The sequence below is a fragment of the Lissotriton helveticus genome, chromosome 12 (genome assembly GCF_964261635.1).
Source record: "Lissotriton helveticus chromosome 12, aLisHel1.1, whole genome shotgun sequence".
Taxonomy (NCBI): Eukaryota; Metazoa; Chordata; class Amphibia; order Caudata; family Salamandridae; genus Lissotriton; species Lissotriton helveticus.
Window position 1 is genome coordinate 836390373 of NC_136073.1, and position 22077 is coordinate 836412449.

General features: G+C 43.7%; 1 protein-coding gene across 1 annotated transcript in view; it reads right to left on the bottom strand.

The window, feature by feature from the left end:
* ADAMTS10 (ADAM metallopeptidase with thrombospondin type 1 motif 10) overlaps nucleotides 1-22077 on the bottom strand; it is a 283135-nt gene that overhangs the window by 120376 nt on the left and 140682 nt on the right. The window contains exons 5-6 of the mRNA XM_078668321.1: nucleotides 16765-16982; nucleotides 245-328 (exon numbers count right to left, since the gene is read on the bottom strand). Coding sequence (XP_078524447.1) covers nucleotides 245-328; nucleotides 16765-16982 — 302 coding nt within the window. The remainder of the gene's footprint in view (nucleotides 1-244; nucleotides 329-16764; nucleotides 16983-22077) is intronic.

Below are 22077 nucleotides of genomic sequence, written 5' to 3' on the forward strand. Positions count from 1 at the left end.
CGGGGGAGCAACACTAATCTATTTTGGTCACTTGGCCAGAAAATTTGTGAGGAGACACAGTACTGAACATTGACAGCAGACAGACATGAGTCAGAAGCAAGTTATGCATCATAAGATGCCAATCAGCAAAAGATGTGGAGATATTCATGACCTCAGTGCTCAGTTGATCAGAAGACATGCAGTGGTTTATCACACTATCATGCTAAAGCAATTAAATCCCAGCTCATTTTGAATACTTTCTTACCTGATCTTCCGTCAGCAGAATCAGGCGGGTGACTAAGATGTTGACAATATTCCCGAGACTCGAGTCCTGGAAAAGTTTGGCAACCTGACCTCCAGGAAACAAAAAAAGACCAGTCTTAAAAATGAATCCTAAATCAATTCCACTAAGCACATAATTAAAGAGCCCCCACAAGCCTGTCATTTGTGGCAAGATTGATGGTTGAGTTGACTGTAACCTTTGAAGACAATAAACTAAGGGCGCCAGATCTAGAGTTTGGTGGATGGTACAGCGTCCATCACCAACCCGATGGACTACTGCCCACCAGATTTAGAGATCACAGCTTGGCCAGTGGTGATCTCGGTTTCTTGGCAGGAACCGCCACTTGTTTTGACGTCCGTCTATCCAACCATTACAGACGTTTTGTTTTTCAAAAACAAATTACCAAAAGCAGGGTTTGTTATTGAAAAGCAAAAAAATGGATGACCTTCTAAATAAGGAGGGTGTACCGACAGTTTGGTGGACTGGACTTTCATGTAGTACAATGTATGCAAAGCTCTAAATCACCCCTTAAGTACCAATAATGTTGACACTGGTAGCACCTTTTATCTACAGAGTTAAACTGTGGGATATAACTAGTATACCATGGGTATCGTACTTAGGTCCAGGAGGGCTGGATTCACACTATATTTATAACTCTCCACACAAGACAAATGTACATAAGAATAAGTTGGCACAGCCAATTTCTTGAACCTTGCATGGACAAGCTCACATTATATAAAAAGCAGTACACAAAAAGCAAGTTAATATTTCCTACTAATGTTATGTAAACATCAAGCTTTGGAGTGAGAACTGGTGGCCTAATACCCTAGGGAGCGCACCCACCCCTAAGTTGATGGTGAAAAACCTAGGGGAATGGATGGATTCAACCCTCAGTTTTCAGGACTACACTAAGAAAATTGCAGGCACGTGTTGCCGCCTCTTTCGGGGACTGAAACCCCTTTTGGGCTATTTTAGCCAGTCCACCAGACAACTGATTGTTCAGACGGCCATACTGTCAAGGCTTGACTATGCTAATTTACTTTTTTTAGGTGTGAATAAAGCTGAGGTCATGCGCCTACAAAGGATCCAAAATGCTGCTGCCAGAGCCCTTTTGGGTCACCAGATAAGACGCCCCATTTAGGGGGTAATCCGACGATTACACTGGCTGCCGGTGGCCAAGCGCATAGAATTTAAAGCTCTTTCCATGGCCTTCAAAACCTGAAAGTTCTCATCCCCTTGCATTTTGCTGACGTGTTGGTACCTTACATACCCTTGCGCCATCTGCGCTCTATGGGGTCATGCTTGGCTCTGGTTCCACGGGTAAAACGTCTACGTGCGGGAGGACGATCTTTCCGCTATCTAGCGGCTAAGCTTTGGAATTCTCTCCCCCTCCACATTTGCAGTCTGGATAACTACTTGATTTTTATGAAGGCAATAAAAACTCATCTCTTCCCTTGGGTTTAGGCTCATTTTCTTGCTGACTGCCTGTAGTAAGCACCAGGACGCCTCTTCGCTGAGGCAGCTGTTGCGCTATACAAGTCGAACTAACATAACATAACGTATGGCTTCAACTAGAAGCCTCTCTCAAAAATTCTAGATTCTAAATCTAGTATTTACTGCAATGATGTAGTAATAGTTGAGAAAAGGTGTCTCCTACTGTTGATACGTCAAAAAGAAATTCGTGGCTTACCGGACAAGGTTTGCTGACAACTTGTGAGTGTGGCACTGGCTTTCTGCTAGGAGGACGAGGAAGAGATGGAAGGCACATTGGGTGGTGGCAGGTTTAAAAAAAGTAAGATTTTGGACATAAAGTAGACCCCATGTTATATCAGCTCCTCAAGTACTCATCTGCCCATTGCGCAGCAGTTGGAAGAATAGGCAGATGATATGGGTGGGCCATGCAGATGATAAAATTAAACACAAATAAGAATAAATAATGGGATGTTTTTCACCTCAGGGTTCTGAGTGACATCACAGATAACTCAAGCTCCACTGTCATTATCTATATATCACATCACTCAGAACCTCTGGGTGAAAAACATCCCCATTACTCACTGTTACCCATCTCTAATTCAATATATCGACGAAAAGGGGGTGGTTCGGTGCATGGGACTTTGCTATAAGATGTCTTTATCTGGTCCTGTGATGAGAACCTACGGGGTTGCTGAACCCACAAAAGTACTACAAAGAATAATGAAGAACCTCATTCAGATTTCTAAAACCAATACTTACTTTTAGATGCCAGGGCTAGTTTTGATCCAATGTGCGGTTCTACCCGGGGGAGTTTGATTGGGGACAACGGGTTGAACAGAGGAAAAACTTGAATATTTGCCCTTGGGAAACTGATAGCAGATGTAATCCCTTATTTTAGTTTGTGCACCTTGATATCAAGAGATAGAACTGTCCAGGGGAAACCCTGCAAGGTTTAGTAAAGGCATCACTCCATAATTCTGAACAGCTTGGATAGAGGGGAATAGTGTATGTAAAACATACCTAGGTATTAATGGAGAATATTTCAAAGAGTGGCTACCCAATATACCTATGTGAATCAGTGGCTCCTAAAGGTTTCACAAAGCAACTCACACATTGAACTTTAGATGACTATTAAATGTCTTTCCAAAATATTGTGATGGCAATCAACATATTTGCTTGAAAATAGTCAGAGTTGATTTAACATGATCCATAATACAGAACCTATTCATTAAGTGTAAGCAATTAAATTGTCATTTACAGACGCATTCACAACAGCAAGCCCATGAACTGTTTGAAGATATATGATAAATCATTTAATTATACATTTCAAAACAATTACTGAACATGTAGTGCTCATTGATGACACTCATACATGTAAAAGAAATGTTTGTATACAAGGATTAATTTAACAGTAGGAGCTCAACCAGGACAACCAGTCCGCTATCTCAGAAATAATCTTTCTCTAGCCTATTTGAATGTGTTGATGTTTCAGCCCAATGATAAGTATCAGAGTCATCATCAGGACTAGTGATTTTGAGCAAGTGAGTTGGAATGTCTCATGTGGCAGCTATGAAGGTCAAAGACAAGTCAAAGGAATGGAGTACTGCTCAAAGATATCAAACTATATTATATTTCTGCTTGTTATTCCTTCTGTGACGCCTCAAAGATTGTGATGAAGTAAATCGAAAACCAGACTCAAGGCTTGTCATATGTTTGATGAAGTCAGCAGTACAAAAAAACAACAGCATTTTGAGTTTGAACACCAAGGAAATAAGTACATTTGTTTGATTAAAAAATAGAAAGATGTTATTCATCACTACCCAGGTTCCAGGAAAACTAGGGCAAGGACATTATGTCTTATGACAAACTCAAGTGACTCAATCTCTATTGAGACATGAATACTAAACATTTTGTACTTGTAAAAACAAACATATCCCAATGAATATCATTAATATGACAGTGTTCCTAATATTTCTTTTATTTGTTTTAGACAGATCCAAACATATTGTATTTTGGCTTATGCAAGGCTATTTGTAATACTTACAATGTGCATCAAGTGTGTAAATAGTGTGAAAGTTATGTTAAGTAGAGGGGGTGAACAGCCATGACAATGCGGGGATTACCCCGCACTGCCATTACAACGCAGGGATTACAACAAAAGTCGTTACAACGACTTTCGCTGGAGGGCGCTGTTGAAAAGTCGTTACAACGACTTTCGCTGGAGGGCGCTGTTGGATAGGGAACAGTTTAAATTTCTACCCAACACCTTCCCTACTGGAGTTGGAATAGAAAATGAAACTATTCCACTATCCAGCGCCCTCCAGCGAAAGTCGTTGTAACGACTTTCGTTGTAATCCCCGCGTTGTAATGGCATGCGGGGTAAAAGCCCGCGTTGTAATGCCATACAACCGTAGAGGGTGTGCCTTAAGTAACAGAGAGGTGTTGCTCATGGGAGAAGGAGCGATCTGTGAATATCCAGGGTGTAGAAGGTGTGAATTTTGGTTAACAGTTGAAACAGGCTGTGCTTGATTAGGTAGTCCTGGTCAAGTCAAAATTTGGTTAACAGTTGAAACAGGCTGTGCTTTATTTGGTAGTCCTGGTCAAGCCAAATTGTGCAAACTTTATTTACCTGAATCTTGGGGTGATTAGTGATCAAATTAATGCTTTTATTTATTTAGGAAGGTGGTGTTAAAAATCAAACCACCCTGAAATGGAAGATGTATAGTAAGATGCAGCTTTAATCGCATCATATCAAAAAATGAAGTGATTGTAGGCGCGTTAGCCTGCTAAAATGTCTGGTTTGTGCGGAGACCTCAAAGGGCTCCAACCCTAACAAAAAATTCCATGTATCCTACTAATAATTATAAGATTGGGCCCCAGGCTGGTCATTCGTAAAGAAAGGAAAGCCACCACGATGTGTCCAGCAGGGTCCAACCAGGATACTTACCTCAGCTGCTGAGTTCCATAGTTCAAGCCTAGTGTTTTTGGCTTGTTTGAACAGATACTTTTGTAGTGTTTCCTAACGAATGGGTGATTTGCCTGGACACCCAAGTATGGACTGAGAACCTTCTAGAGCCAGGGGCCCTATACCCTGAGGGCTTTATCTCTACTTTAAACACTTGACTTTTGGTTGGCGCAATGCAGACTGCTAGTCAAGATATCTTCTTTTATCTTACAAGCCAGATCAGAGTATGCCATCATTTATCTTCAGCAGTTTTTACCAATGTACGCTTTTCTGACATTTCATGATTGATTTTTATGATCTTTATATTGTCCATTCATTGCCTATAGATTAAGCACCATGATCGAGGTTTTTTTGCGGTGCAAAGAATTAAGAATTATTGAGATCTTTATGTGTACTACCACGCCTCCTCGCTTGGTATGGTGGTCAATATTATGCAGCATAGGTTAAAGAAGAATGTGTGGGGCATTGCACATGACATTTGCTGGAGAGTTCAAATGGCCAATTTTAATAAACGGACTACAGCTTTGAAGGAATCATGGAGTACCTGAACCTCACACAAACCTTCTTAGTCATTCAAGTATTATGTCTTGGTCAAGGGTGTCACAGAGTAAAGAGATTTCAAGCTTAAACTAGGTGCATGAGGTGCATGAGTAATTCTCCCTGATATCTGCTTATGCAGAGTCCAGTCTTCTCTGTAGGCCAAATCCTGAATGGTGGTTAGCGATTAGGTTACGCTACCATATATTCAAGACAGTGTTCGGTTATCTGAATTCCTAGAAAGTTTGTGTAGTAGGAAATAACTGAAATGGGTCACTAATTGGTGTCCGCAGTGCTTTGCTTTTTTAGAAGGATGGAACCACTGCATGCCCACTTGAAAACGGATTTAGTATTCAAACTTTGTGAACAGTTACTTGATACTTGACATTGGGCATGTACTGCACAGAAGGTGCTGGACCAGATATGGTTTGCAATATCCATAACATCCCTAGCACCTTGCAATTTAAGCCTGATAATGGTGGTGCCCTAGGTAGCAGTTAAAGCTTAATTATTATAATGTTCTGGTAACCCGCCCTAGCTGGCAACAAACAGGACCTCCAGTGGAGCATCCATAGAATGGAAATCAGGAAGTCAATGCAGAGATTCCAGGCATTCTAATGCTATGTCATTTCAGTCCATATCCACAGGCCTCCTTCTATAATACACCTCTATATATATTTAAACAGCTTGCCTCCCACACCTCTGCCCCTTCCTAAGCTGCCAGACCCTCCCTTTGTACCTCTCCTAGCACTCATCCACTCTTGTTTGTTTCTCATTTTGTGTGTAGCTGCATCCTCTCTTGCACTACAACATCTCCCTCTTCTTCAGCACTAAACAGCCCAAATCTCATTGTGCGCAGCATCCCTTGCTTTGCAATAGGTTTGTGCTGTACAGTTTACATACATATGCAGCAGTAAGATTTGGAGCTGAGGATTTCTAGTCATGCATGACAGTGGATTCTTGCAAAGTGAAAATTGTGCAAGCGGAGTGTCTCCAGGATTCCAGTCCATCAGGGACAAAAGTTGCTTATTCCATTCAATTGATTGACTTTTTAAGCAAAGTGAGAGTCGTTCAGTGATTTTGCTCTCCTTGCAGATTAATTGTATCCTCTGGTGTGGGTGTATATGCTGCGCCATTCCTTGTTGATGTCAGTATTGAAGAACTCTGTACTGTCCCAGACTGTGGTCTGTCATTTTCATTTTGGAGAGCTCAGAGTTGTATCTATAAGGAGCTTTGATCAATGGTTTTGGTTACTTCTTTTTGATGCGTGCAGATCTGTCAAAGACATTGGTTAACTTGATGAGGGTGTCCCGCTAGCAGCTTCTCTGGGTACATGACATATCCTACCCTTACTGGCACTGATGTAGAAACAATATTAAACTAATCTTGGGTAAAGCACTACGCTACGCTCGTGTAGTTTGCAAAGTTTGCGCTACTTTGCACTAAGTGCACTGCTCGTAGCACAGTGCAAACTAGCATAGCGTAGTGCAGCGGTCATTTTTGCTTGCTCGCGGTCCTCAACGTCAAGTCGGCAACCGCGAGCAAGCAAAATGACATCCCGGCAAGACTTTTTCCTCGTTCACGATCAGCAACATTAAGTTGCTGATCGCGAGTGTGGAAAATAAACCTCCCGGCAAGATTCTCAACGCGGGGAGGTCAGGTTCCCTATCGCGACCGCTCGCTATGAGAAACTACCAGTCTGCGTTGAGAAAGCAGCCGCTCGAGTAAAAATCTACTCGAGCGGCAAAATACTACAGCTTACACTGTGCAAGATGCCGTTTTGAATGATTGCACAGTGCCGAATGCTTGTCCGCACTGTGCAATCATTCAAAACGGCATTATGCACAGTGCGAACAGGGTACTACGCAGTTCGCGTAGTGCTATGCGTATCTCGCGTAGTGCGAAGTGCACTTTGCGTAGCTTCGCGTAGCGCTACTTCGCAAACTACGCCAAGCTATATTAAACTCCACCACATATCCTTTAACCTCCTGAAGAGGCTGGGTTTAGGCTGGAGGTGCATGGTGAAGACTTGGACAGTGTTTCCCACTTGACATTTATTCAGGGTGTTAAATAATACTAAAACTTAGCAGAGTTAATCCTGCTAAGTGTAATACGACTATTTTAATACCTCTCTAGGATTCTCTGCTTCAGTGGAATATTCTGTAGTACAGGAGGAGTATTTAGTCTAGTATAGTGACTGTGTTGTCAAGAAGTCATATTTCATCGAACAGGTTGTGAATACCAAGACCATGTTTAGGAACTTAATAGGTGCTCGTAATAGCCTTGCCCAGGTCTAATGAATCCACTTTTAGAATTTTAGAAATGGGAAGTTTAACAAAGGGTGGCAGGGGGGGGATCTGGAGTGGGCAGGCTAGACTTTTGTTTTCGGTCTTGGTCTTTATCGCCTTGAGAGACTTCCTGATAACTATTTGAGGATAGTGATTCTTGGGTTGTGCAGGCTGGTTGGTCTCCTGCACGTGAGGTTGTATTGCCTCGTGCAAGCCTTCTCTATATGGTGTTAGCACTCATTGAGTTGTAAATGGACTGGGGTGGGCAGAGAATGCTACTTTCATGTTGTTGGGCCACATTAGTTGCTGATTCCAATGTTCGCATATTAACAATCAGCCATCAGGATTTATATTGGTTTTATGAATGCTTGTTTGTACTCGTACCCTTTTCTTGGGCATTTACCCGAACATTACTGGTATTAGCAAATCGATTGGAAGGGGAGTAGTGGGAATTTGCCTCTGTCGCATGTCTGATTTTTGCTAATGTGCGTTGACTGGAGACATGCCTTCCTGGGGTGTTCTCCTGCTAGGAGTCATTGGAGGGCCTATTTGTGTTAGGCTAATGTTGTGGTCCCATCTAGCTTTGTGGAGGTGAGCTGATTTCCGTGGTTATTAAAGGATGCGGAACGGTTTGAAAGTATTGGTCTGATATGCGCACTTACGTTAGATATCTCATGTTTCTGATTGGCTGCCCCGGGACACCAAAGGTGGCCACCTACGAGGGCGGCCACCCTTAGTGCCATAGGATGGCACAGACCCTGAGCAGTCTAGTGGTTGGGGGGGACCAGTGGTCCCCCTGTGATGTCACTTCCGGTCATGGGGGGAGGGGTTGTAGGGCTATATAGCCCAGGGGGCGAGGGTCAAGCGCCCTCTTTGTCCCTGGCCGCTGCTCGCGTGATCCTCGCCCTGCCCTGCCCTGACCCCGAGCGGGTGCTGCCCGTTGCTGTTTTTGAGCAAGGGGCGGAATAGAGGTCCGCCGAGGGGAGGGGTTAGACCTTCCCCCAAAACTGACAACGCCCCCGCAGTTAACACTGCGGGGGGTTATGGCTCATCAGGTGGGCGGGTCGCGAGAGGCGGCCTGCTCTGGATCGACCCATAAGATAACCCAACATGGTGGCATAATGTATATGCTAATAAAACTGCAACAACTTTCTCCATCAAACTTGTGTTGTGTCGGTTATTAGTGGAGTGGTGTGTGCTTGAAGAAAGGTCTGGGGTTGGGCCGATATTGGCACTATGGTTGTTTCTGTTATTGAAGTTAATGGCTGTGTGCTGGGGGTGATGTGGTTGGGTTCTGTGCGAGCAAAACTTTCCTTCCTGAGTAAATGGATATGCTAGAGCATGGGTACTCACAAGCATTTTCCCAGGGGCTAAAACGTTTGCGCTGTTAAGTGACAGAGGGCCGAATTGATGCCAGCAGGATAGCGGTCGGGTGGGGACAGCGCACTCGGCATAGAGGGGAGGGGGTGTTGGTGGTATGGTGGGTATAGAGGAAGCTAAATATATATATATATAGTGGCTGGACTCCACAATGTGACACCAGAAAGCCTGGGATTAATCCCGGCTACCCCACTTTACCAAATTGTGTGATCTTATGCAACTGTTTAATTTCACTTTCCCTTCTTTTTCTTCATTATTACGTTTAAGAGGACCGTGAAATACATGACTTCAGGATGTGTGCTGTACAAAACCTTCTCCTGTGTTTGATTTAATAAACTATAATGTTGTTCACGTATATGAGGAACACAGGCCGCCCAGAGGGTGCATGTAACAACTGATTTTCATCTTAGTTCACTACTGGCATTGTTGCCAGGGTGAGTGGAAGAATGAATCTTTCTAAATTCATCTTTGAAAACTATCACTTTTAAAATAATTCTTTATGCACTGATATAATCTTATATACTTAGGAGAAATGGTTACGCATGTTAATGAAATACCCCTTCTTGAATTTTAAAAAGTCTATCATATTTCCACAGGTTTGTTGCAAGATCTTTTCACTTTAACTTTAATAAATGCTTGACGGTATAGTTAAAAACTTTTTAACATTAGTGTTGAGTCAAGTAAACAACAGCCTAATGCTGCTGTTGCCCAGGGGGACACATGTAGAGGTTAGGAGGGCCGCATGCAGCCCCCGGGCCATAATTTGAGTATCACTAGAGCACACTATACCATTGGCTAGTGTATGAACCTTTTTATTGTTTGATGTTTTTTAATAGGTGGACTTTTAATTCAAGGCTTTCCAACTTTTGTTCCATCCTTGGATCACGAGTGTGCCATAACGGGTACAAAAACCATGGTTCGGTTGCGTATGAAAAAAATAACTGGGACACTGCTTAACCCCTTCGACGCTCATGACGAGCTGGGCTCGTCATGAGGTAGCCTCCTCGCACGCTCATGACGAGCCCAGCTCGTCATGTAAAGTGCGATATGAAAAATCTCAGCACAGGAGCGGAAATCATGCCGCACGCATGCGGTTAACAATGGTTAAAAAAATTAGATTGGAAGAGTGTGCGTAAAAACGAATTGAAGTCATAGATATGGGTGCATTAAACGTGAAAAAGTAATCCTTTCCATCACCCTGCTGCCCTCCATGTGACTCACTGCTTCCGTAACAGAGTCCCAGAAGGAGCATTTGCATTTTAAAGTTAGGTGTGGCGCAGCGGCCAGATCGGCTGACTCCGGAGGGCAGGGCTCATGGTTCGATCACCAGCGTCAGATCAGCTCAGCACCATGTGACTCTGGGCCTCAGCTCACTTAGGGCCATATGTAATTTGGGCAGTGTGCTATGTAGCACACAAAAACCCACACGAAAAATAAGGAATCGCAAAATTTGCGAGTTCCTTATTTTGCGAATGCATTTAAGGAATCCCAAATTGCGATTCCTTAAATGCAATGTAGGAAGAACCCAAGTTGTGCAATTTTGGTTTAAGGAATCGCAAATTACCACCAACTTCAGGTTGGTGGTAATTTGCGATTTCTTTGAAAAATGCGCTTTTTTGCATTTTTCAAAGTGCCATGTGGCGCACATACATGCCCTTAGCGCATGTATGTGCGCCACATGTGCACACATGTTTATTTCAGGGGTGCAAAAGGGTGTCCTATTGACACCCTTGCAACCTTGAAATTGCATTCTCAATTTGCGATTCTCTAATTCAGAATCGCAAATTGAGAATGTCTTCCCATTCATTCCTATGGGCCTTCTAGCCCATAGGAATGAATGGGAAGGTATTCCTTATTTGCGAATCTCAATTTGCGATTGGCAAATAAGGAATAGGTGGGATTCGCAAAATATTCTGCTAATCCTACCTACATATCGTTTTGCGATTCTCTAAATGCGATTCCCGAAAAATCACAATTTGAGAATCGCAAAACACGTCTTACCTACATATGGCCCTTAATCTCCCTGATGGCCTCAGTGCCTGGATACCCTTAGGGGTGAAAAGTCGTGCTTATGTAAGCATGCCTCTTCCATATGGATATGCCCAGCAGGTAGGGAAAGGCCTTTAGAGGTGCTAGGAAAGGCCTCTATTGCTGTCTTCTCTGTTGCAGTGCCTTTTCTCCCACACACCTAAGCCTGCAAAACGGACAATGGATGACCTCCATTTCTAAATATACTGGAATGGCCAGCGGCCAGACAAACTCGTACCAGGCAAGTGCGATTTGCTGAGCAAGGGGGGTACTCTGAATGGGGGTATTTAGGGGATTCCAGTTAAAACGAAAGTTCCCTTATCAAAGTCGTGTACAGCCACTGCACTAGGCCCCACGAACAAACACTGGGTCACAGATAAGACAGCTCTCTAGGAACTGTGTTACATTTCCATTTCTGGTTTCCAGGGGAAGGAAAGCAATGTGTTTTCTTTAAGTTCTACCTTTCTGCTCTTTTTACTTTTCATTCGAAATGCTGATTAAATTGACCTGTTTATGCACTCTAATTGCTTCTAGTTAGGTCTCGCGCCTAGCATTGCAGTGTGCAGCTTTGCTCGCGCAGTGAGAGACCTCTTGTAGGGGGTTTCAAAACGGACCTAGGAATCGCGCGTGCTTTTCCTTTTGGCCCCCGCTATTGGCCTTTGCGTGCGTCTTTTTATCAAAAACAGCACACAATTGGCCATAGGCGGGCGCATTGCTCTGCCCATGGCCTATTGGTGTCGGTTACCCGCACCGCTGCCGTGTGGTTTCAATTATCGTGCCCAGACACGGGCGCGAAAATTGAAACCACGTCTTGCTGATGCGCACGAGCACAACTCGCGGGCTTCTTCTTTTTTGGAACCATTTCACGGGGAAGCAACTAAATGAAAAAGGAAAGAGAGGTGAGCTGCTCGCGCACACCACTCGCTGGCTTGTTTCTATTTGTCTCTGTGAAGGGTGTGAGTGTTTCATCCATAAAATGTGTGTCCCAGTGTACATTTTGTTTCCTTTTAGAAGTCACATGACCGAACATGAAGGCACCTAGGGAATGTTGATACTGAAGATTTTGAATATCAATCAAAAATGGTGCTTACAGTAAATGGTCTTTGTTGTGTATCTGAAGCCTTTTTGCTATCAGTGTTTTGTACACACCTCACAACAACACACAGCAGGGGCACGTTAGAACTGGGTGAGCGGCGGAGTGTGGTGCAACAGGGTGCCCGCATTCCTGGAATGCCTCGTGCCCACAGGTACAGTGTTGGGAGAACCGTAATCGCACAATGCAGAGGACACACATGTTTGTGGAATGAGGGAACAGAGCAGCTCCAGGGCGGCTACCTCATCACCATGTCAGGCGCTGCGGCTAAGCCTGTTCCGCAACAGCCAGAAACGAGGCGCCGGCCCCTCAAGCTGCACACCCTGTGCGCGGGATGCTTTGGGGTCACCAGGAAGCGGCCAGAGCCATGTTCAATAAGATAATGAAGAAAGTGCGAACTTCAAACAATGTCAGAAATAGCGTCCTAAAAATAGCCAGGCCAAGCTGCAATTCGCGAGCAGCTGTTGAAGTTCACAGGCCGAGTGGAAAGATGTGCAGAGCTCGGGTCTTAAGAAATCCCTGTTACTCAGCCTGGAGGCCGCGAGACAATGCCCCAGCTCTTTGTTAACGGAGCCATGTGGACCGGAGATAACGTAACACTAGTACATAAATAACCATTATCGAAGCAGGCCTTAAACATATGTATGTTTGTTTATGCTTATGCAGGCACCGCTTAGGTGGAAACGACAGAGGGCGGTGGAGTTACATGGGAGCCATCGGCCCAGGTGCAAGAAAGGTAAATCGACCCTCCCTTCGTCTGCTAGTTGAGGAGTGAAACAGTCATAACTGGTGGGCAGTGGGCCTTGAAGTCTCCAGAGTTCTGGTGCCACTGCACCTGCTGCACTATCGATAACTACCCCGTGACAGAGGGAAGAATCTTCAATAACCACGGAGGGGATGCAGTGGTGTGTGGCCGGGGTGTTGAAAGGCAAGGGGGCGCACCTGGATAAACAGCCACAGAGATCCGAATAGAGTTAAAAGGGAGGTCATTAAATGTTGTGTAGCAGAGATGTGTATTTTTGGAAAGCATGATTTATGTGCATTTGTTTTGCTTGTTTTTTAAGTTACGTGTTTTGTTTGCGCTTACACGTCAATACGCGACCACTTTTAGTAACAGAAAACAAGCATTTGCAATGCAATAGGCCTCGCATTTACGAGAGTTTGAGCTCTTGGCTTTGTAAATAACAATGCCTTTTATTTGTGTTGTTTTTAAAACAGATAAATAAAAGGCATTGTCATTTAAAATGCCAATAATAACAGAATTTCCAGAGAGGAGATGCAAATAGAAGGAGACCGTGAACGCATTTAAAAGGATGCAGAGAAAACAATCAAGGAGACAGGAATGAAATGGGAGCCAGAGAACAGAGGGAAAGAAGAAGAGAGCAGAGCAGTACTTTTGGAGGCTAAAGTGAAAACAGGTAGAGGAGTTGAAGAAAGACCAGGGAAAATAGGCAGCGAGATGTAGGAAGAACTCAGATCAATAGTCAAGGAGAGAGAAGACGACGATAAGAACAAGGGTTCCATTTGCCTGGAAAGGTATAAATGGTATGTCGTCCAGACGTCGAAAGCTACTTGTGTGAGCTATAGAAGATCATCAATAATTTAGAGGGGCGAAGTAGGACAAGGCAGCAGGCACGGCCCGTGCCGGGCAGTGTACTGGGGCGGTGACGTCAGGCAGAGGAGGGGCAGGGTGGGGGGTTGTAAAATGCAGGATATGGACCATTAGAGGTAAGTACCGATGAAAATAAATAAAACAAATTTAGTTGCCCACGCTGCATCGCCAAATGTGATGCAGCGTGACCCTCCCCTGCCTGACGTCACCGCCCCAGTATAACGCCCGGCACGGGCCGTGCCTGCAAGGCAGGTATAAAGTGATGCTGCGGAAAAGAACAGAAACTCGGTTGGATTTGGGCTGAGTTGCAGAAAGTACAAGATAATCGAAGATTGACCAGTAGATAAATGGTTAGAAACCGAACAATGTACCTAGGAAGAGAAGGAAGCAGACCTCTATGAATACTTCACATATAAATGGATGGAAAGGTCAAAGGAAGACCTTTTAGGACCAGCTGGCAGCAAGGTAGACTGGGAAGATAAGTGTGCATAGAAGGAGCCTTAAAGAACACAATATCAGAGAGGAAATTAATATGAGGCTGCATCAGCCCATGATGGAGTGGGTATGGCCACATAAAGAGAAGAAAAAAGCATGGAGCCCCAAGTTTCAAGTGAAAACAGAGTGAAGCGGAGAATAAAAAGAATGAATATCAGATACGGCAGTGAGGGAAAGATGAATAACATAAGAAGAATCTTTGAGTTCCAGGTAAAAAGAACACAAGCAATCAGTCGACAAAAAAAAGGAAGCATCCGGTGAGTGTGTGGGCCGAAAATCAGATTGAGTGGGGAACACAGGTGAGTTTGAGTAAAGATGTAAAGAGAAGTTTTGGAGACTACATGCTTCAGTAGTTTGAAGAGTATGGTAGAAAGCGAGATAAGACAAAAGTTGGCCAGAGAATAAGGTACAATAGAAGGCTTGTTCAAGACAGGAAGAATGATGGCATGTAGGAAGTAGCTGAGAAATACCCCAAAGGAAGGAGTAATGCTAAAGAAGATGGTGAGCAGAATTCAAGACAAGCTGACGAAAAACAGCGAGGGCGCAGTGAGGCAAGTAGAGGATTTGTCCCATTGAAAGAAAGTTCATAATTTGAGAAGGGAAAGGAAAGAGAAGAAAGTTAAACAACATGAAGATCGGAGAAGGAAAGAGCGAAGGAGAGAATGAGGGGAAGGACAATCAAAGTTTGTTAATCATAGAACTGAAAAAGGCTGAATAGTGTGGAGAAAGGGAGGATGTATCAATAGTACAAGTAAAGACGTCTGTTAGAAAGAGATACATGTTGGGATGGGTGGAAGGACAGAACAATATTGAGAGTTATAAAACACAATGCCTGATGTACAAAACGCTTTTACGGTTGCAAAGACAAATTTGCGACAGTAAAAATGTTTGGCCAGATGTACAACCCTTATTTCAGGCGCTGGTAAATGATTTCCGATTCCTACAATGGGGGTTCGACTTTGTAAGGAATCAGCATTTGAAATGGGCATGTTGTAGGCATTCCTTCCAAAAAGCAATTCTTCATATTTATCAATGTTTTCCGACCAAAATGCGGTCGCAAAACATTGAACATGTACTTACTTCTGAATTAGAGTGGTAAGCATTCTGAAAGCGAACTTTCAGTTTTGTTTTTTAAACACAGACCTGCTTGCTTTACGGAAAAATGGGCTCCATTTGAAAACCAAAATCAGAAAATAAAAACCTTTTTCATTGCAACCACAGACATGTTTGTCTGCTGACCCCAGCAGCCTACCATCCCTGTGATTGCATCAAGTCAGAGTAAGCAGCAATTTGTGACCAACCACAGAATTATTCATGAAGTAGGTCACATTGTGATTCACTGTGAATGGGAATTCTTGTTAGCACATAGGTCCATTTGCTACAACTTACCTTCAACTTTCAATCCATTCGCTTCACAATCTCACTTTCTTTTACCCTATGGCATCACACCATTTCACTTCTGTCTCCCTTTTCCATAATATATTTATTTTCGCTTCCTGTGTCCAGCTGTGTAAAGTATCAATGGTCTATCACTTTATCTTACTGGCCTTGTGCACCTTTATGCAGAGCTTAATTTGTAAAAAAATAAAATAAATAAGTGCGGGCTCCAAAGTTATTCTTAGGAGCCCCTCACATCCCAGTCTTTATCCATCTCACGCCTTCTTTCTCCACCACCCTACACTTCATGTCTCTTTATCTCACTCCTGCAGCTTCTCGTCAATCCCTGCTTTCTCTGTTTGTCACGTTTTTCCTATCTGTCTCTTCTTCCTTCTTTCTCCCTTTTCTGCCTTTCTCTCTCTTCTTCTAGGTCCAAGTCACATGATGGAAAATTAGGCCTGGTCGCCAGAGATGAGTGGTGGTGCCCAGGGACTGCAGCTGGCAGAAATTAAGGACCGGCCAAAATATTCCTTTCGTCCACTTTGTTCCCCGTCCAAAAACCTGTTTGCCAGAGTTCCAGCTGCCTGTGCCCCTTCTAATTTCAAGCCGTTTACTCTGCTTCCAACTCAACACTGGAAGCCCTTTTCTTACTTTGTTTATTCTTCCAAAGTTCCTCTACTTTCTGTAGCTCCTTAAAAACGAACTCCATCCGAATAACAAATGTATGACCATAACGACCACAGTGACTGACTTTGGGCAAGATTTAGAGTTTGGCGGATGGGTTATTCTGTCACAAATGTGAAGGATATCCCGTCCACCGCATTGCAAGTGTCATAGGATATGATGGACTTGTAATACGGCGGACGGGATACCCATCACGTTTGTGACGGAGTAAGGTGGTCCGTCAAACTCAAAATCAGGCCCTTCGACTCTTATCAAACTGTTAGTACCATTTATTTGCCATAATAAATAGGTTTAAATAAATTGCCGTAGTAAATAAGTGCTTAGGCATTTCTGTACAATTTACAAAATAAATGAATAAATATACTTATATGCAGGTCTTAGCAGAAGAGAAGCTGTGCAAAAGGAATTTTGCATTCAAGTATCTCAACATGATACTGATTTTATTAATAGATCAATAATACGTGTTCATGTACTTGGAGGCCTCACATTGTGAGGACGTCCCCTGATTTATTGTGAGCTAGGTCACCTTTGCATCTACCAGGGCGGCCATGATTTGGTTATAAAACTTACAATGTTCATGATGGCAAGGATGTACTGCTCGATATCCCGGCGGCCATGGTAGCCCACCATCTGCTTGTCGGCTACCACCAGGGTCTCCACATAGCGTTCCGTGCTGACAGACCTCTTCAGGGGCAGCTGCCCTCTCTGTGTCTGGTTGATGGTTGGTTTCAGTGGCGGGGGTTTAGGGTTTCTGAGCCACCAGTGCCTTCCCTTCCAGGGTTTTTCATCTGCAAAATAAGTTAAACAGATTAGGAAACTTTACTTCATGCTAGAGGCAATCAAGTTTGATACGTTCAAGACTTTGGGACCTTGGGTGTGGTATCTTAGAGCATCATATTAGCTGCAAATAAAAATCTATCAAGGGGACACTAAATGGATCTTCAGGAAGTCTCGCAAAGGGTTCTGGCGGAAAGTCAACTTTCATGCCAAATATGATCTTACTATGCAATCTCTTCACCCAGTGTTTTTACATGTGTTGCATGGAGGTGAATCCCAAACGAAGGCTCTAATGATTTTTCTGCTTAGCCTTCTTCACTTTGACCAGTTTTTGCTCTTTGATGTGCAGTTAATCTCTGCCCTACATCCTGTCTCTTTGCTCTACTTGCTATCTACTTTCACCTTCTAATTTGGGGTCTAGGCCTTACATCCCGATGACAGCGCAGCCCCTTGTAACTCTTGCAATAGGCCTGCTCCCCCTCATTGCATCCACTCCCGCCACCGCAAGCATCTCCACAGCAGCTTTTCCTCTCACTGAAAGCAATGGCACTGTGTTTTCGGGTGGGATTTCAAGAAATTGGCCGCCATGAAGTGGGCTCATAAAATAAACTACGATCTAATAAATAGTCAATCCTAGAATCACACAAAATGTGAATATGTTCTTCCTCCATATTTCATTGAGCGGTGCTTCGAGGCCCAATCCTCCTGTTAAACCTTTCTGAACAGGGTTAAATTACAAAACAGAAGTTTAATTGTGGGAATGGGGAAAGGGAGACGAGGATGGGACTTAAACAAAGGCATTCTCACAATCCCCCTGTTGCATGGAATACCTTTTCAGTGGCGCTCAACCACCCCTAAGCATTACATGGGTCCTTGAGTCCCTTGAGCCTGGAGAATGATGATGCTCAACATCGCCCTGACATTCCTCTGCGGTAACACAACCACCCTTGTAGTTGATGGAAATTACTGTGTGGGCATTGCATTTTCCATGTTTTATATTTTATTTCCCCCAAAGACCTGGGGAACCCCATTGGAGCTCAATAAGGAAGGTCTCTCACACAAGGTTAACCCTGTTGCCTCTGCTGACTTAACTGGGTGGACCGACACAACCGCCATCATTCCAACAGTAAACTCACTGCGAGCGAACTCTGGACACCATCACCGACCACTGCCATTGGTGGCTCAAGTAATAGTGCTTGAACCATAATCGACTAAATACACATCACACGCAGTACATTGAAGATTGAAATGACGAGGTAAAGATGGTGGGAACTGGTTCATCTAGTAAATACCAATGTGTTTTTATAGTGCTTTTCTATAAACATATAAGTTGCCCCAGTATGCCAATCAGCAGATCTGCTAGCAACAGGCAGCACAGACGATTAAAGTTAACTAGAACTAGATATGTCAGAAAGTTTTTTTAGGGCTCGGGCCTAGCGTACACTGCGCATGCAGTGTCGCGCAGCGAGAGTCCTTTTCCCGGCGTTTTGAAAATGGACATGGAAATTCCTCGCAGCTCGTGCGTGTTATTTCCAAGGTCCATTTTCATTGGCCTTTGCGTGCGTGCTGTTTTTTAACAGAACACGCAATAGGCCATAGGCAGTCACGTAGGTCCGCCTATGGCCTATTGGTGTCTGTTACGCGCACCAGAGGCCATATGTCTTCAATTATCGAGGCTTGACAGCCGCGATAATTGAAGACATATGCTGGCAGTGGCGCGCGCGCACCACTGTTGAGCTTCTTTTTTTTTTATCCATTTCACGGCGCAGCTCTCCCTGTCAGCGCCTCTTCTCTGTGTCTCTGCTTTCCCCATCGCGTGCATCACTCTACCTCCCCCCACCCCGTCTGTTGTCAGCTCAATGGGACAGAGGAATCAACGTTCTACCTCTAGTTTTAGATTATGGTGTTGCTGTGTATTGACTTTGTGCGTTTGCGTTCTGTGTCTCTTTCTGGTTTTATTCGAGTGAGGTGCAAGCATAGCAAGACGTCTTCCGTGTTGCCTCTGTGGGAACCCAACATGTGCCCCCCTCAAGCCTACAAATCACCAACTGTGTAAAGAGCTGACACAGGCAGTGCGGAGACCCCCTGGCATCCCCCCGCTGCCATCCTTCAGCTCAACTGGTTCTTAAACAGACACGGCATGTGACATGTGAAAGTCAAGGCGCTGTCACACGCTGTCTAGGCTTGCGATGTGAGAGTCCCCAGTGCCGTAGGCATGGCTTCAAGGAGCTTGAGATTGCTCGAGGGTTAAAGGGCGTGCTGCAGCTAGGTGTGTACATTGTAGGTCAAAGGGGGGGGGGAAGACCTCTCGCCCTCTAGATGGTAAGAAAAGGATTGCCATTCATTTGTGTAATTGTGTGATGATGCCAGCTATTGTGAAACTGCATTAGGTGACTCACTCTTTAGAATTGAAGCCTGTGCTTACAAGCGCACCACCACCACAGTGAACATCTCTTGTGTATCTTGTGCACTGTCTCCTGCATTTCTGCACATCAGTGCGGCCTGCTTGCTGCTTTAGAGCATGAATGACCCACACTATCATTTCTGTATGAACTACCTGCTGCGGCCCATGTTCGGGAGACACAGTGCGGGTGGAATACACCACGCTTGTGAACATCTTGCTGCTTTACAAGCCACTGCAGCCTCACGCTTCTATCACAACAAACACACTGGTATCAACTGACAGTACTTTTCTGGCTTTAAGAGCGACACAATGCTTCCACAAACACACATCTGCAGACCATGCCTGGCAGCAGTGACATCAGGCTTCCACAAACACACATCTGCAGACCATGCCTGGCAGCAGTGACATCAGGCTTCCACAAACACACATCTGCAGACCATGCCTGGCAGCAGCGAAGTCAGGCTTCCACAAACACACATCTGCAGACCATGCCTGGCAGCAGTGACGTCAGGCTTCCAGAAACACACATCTGCAGACCATGCCTGGCAGCAGTGATGTCAGGCTTCCACAAACACACATCTGCAGACCATGCCTGGCAGCAGTGATGTCAGGCTTCCACAAACACACATCTGCAGACCATGCCTGGCAGCAGTGACATCAGTCTTCCCCAGATACACATCTGTAGACCATGCCTGGCAGCAGTGACGTCAGGCTTCCACAAACACACATCTGCAGACCATGCTTGGCAGCAGTGATGTCAGGCTTCCACAAACACACATCAGCAGACCATGCCTGGCAGCAGTGACGTCAGGCTTCCACAAACACACATCTGCAGACCATGCCTGGCAGCAGTGACGTCACTCTTCCACAGATACACATATGTAGACCATGCCTGGCAGCAGTGACGTCAGGCTTCCACAAACACACATCTGCAGACCATGGCTCGCAGCAGTGACGTCATGTCTCTGGAATACACACTTCTGTAGACAATGCCTGGAAGCAGTGAAGTCATGCTTCCACAATTCACAATTTGAGCAATGCGATGACAAACGGAACAACATGAGGCTCTAGCAAGTGAGCTGGAAAACACAAGGAAGGCTTGGCATCCCCAGTGTGTTTTCCAATCGCTAGGAAGCCGTCCAGCTTGATTTTATAACCCGATCAGTCGCAGTAAGAGGGCTCGAACAGCAGCAAAATCAAACCCGAGTGGCTGCGTGCTTTTGCGCACCATGTGTGGACATTCCCGCAGATGTTTCAGCACTGAATGCGATACTGGCGCTACATCGCAGCGTGAGCAGCACGACTTGCATTTTTTTCATCCATTGCAGAATTCCGCTAAGTGAAATTCCACAAGTTCTGCCCATATTGTCGTTTTTTCATGTTGTCATGTTGTAATGACACAATAACTCTATAATATTCACTTCTGTAAGAAGTACTTCCTGGTTGTCAGACTCCAGTGACATCATGCTCCCACAATACACATATGTGGATTGAGTGTCTGTTCCTATTCTGAGGTGGCGCAAACACACTGCCACAATCAGAACTCCTTTATTAAGTGTCTGCCCAAATTGCCTGACTTGGAGTCTATATGCAACCATTATAAGTGCACAGAAAGTGCATGCTGCTTTTCAGGCTGGAGTCGCATCACGCTTCAGCAAGGAACTTATCCGCATAAGTGCCTGCTGCCTTTCGCGTTCTGGGTGGAAACACTGTCTCTCATCCACATCTAAAGCCTGCACCTTATGCTTACATTCAGAATCTTTTTATTTCCGTAATCACCCCTCCCCCCCCCAGGGCCTAGCTGCCTTGTTGGATGCCATGTGCCATCCTCGGGAATTCTTTTTTCTTTTCTTCATTTGATTACATTTTAACATGCTTTCCGGCTTGTATTGTATGTGTATTAATTATAGTTTCACTAATAATTTTGATTTTTTTGCCGTTCTGCATTTAAGAAATGGGCTGATTTTGTACAAACGCTCTATTCAAAGCTACACCAGTTAGCTCTTCTAAGAATGATTGTGGTGTCTGGGTTTTACTTTTTTTTGTATTTAAAAAAAAAAAATGTATTGATGTTTTTTTTTTTTTGTTCACATCGTTTTCTGTCTGTATTTATCTGTAAAAATCCGCAAAAACGGAAAACAGGGAGCCTTAATTATAACTTATTATTTTTACTATTATTATTTTTACTATTATTAGTATTGCTATTACTAGTATTGTTATTACTACTATTATATTGTTATTGTTTTATTGTTATTGTTTTATTGTCATTGTTTTATTGTCATTGTTTTGTTATTGCTTTTATTGTTTGATTGCTTTATTGTTGGATTGTTTTACTGTTATTGTTTTAGTGTTATTGTTTTAGTGTTATTGTTTTAGTGTTATTGTTTTATTGTTTTATTACTTTATTCTTTTTCTTATATATATATTTTTTACTGATTCTCACTGTCTGAATATTTTTATTATTATTTTTATTACTATTATTTTTACTATTATTACTATTATTTTATTTTATCATATTTGATCATTTTATTATAAGTATTATTATTTTTACTATTATTACTATTATTTTTACTATTATTATTTCATTACTATTATATTTATTACTATTATATTTATTATTTCATTGTTTTGTTTTATTGTTATTGGTTTATTGTTGTTTTATTATTTTATGGTTTTATTAGTTTTGTCATTGTATTATTGTT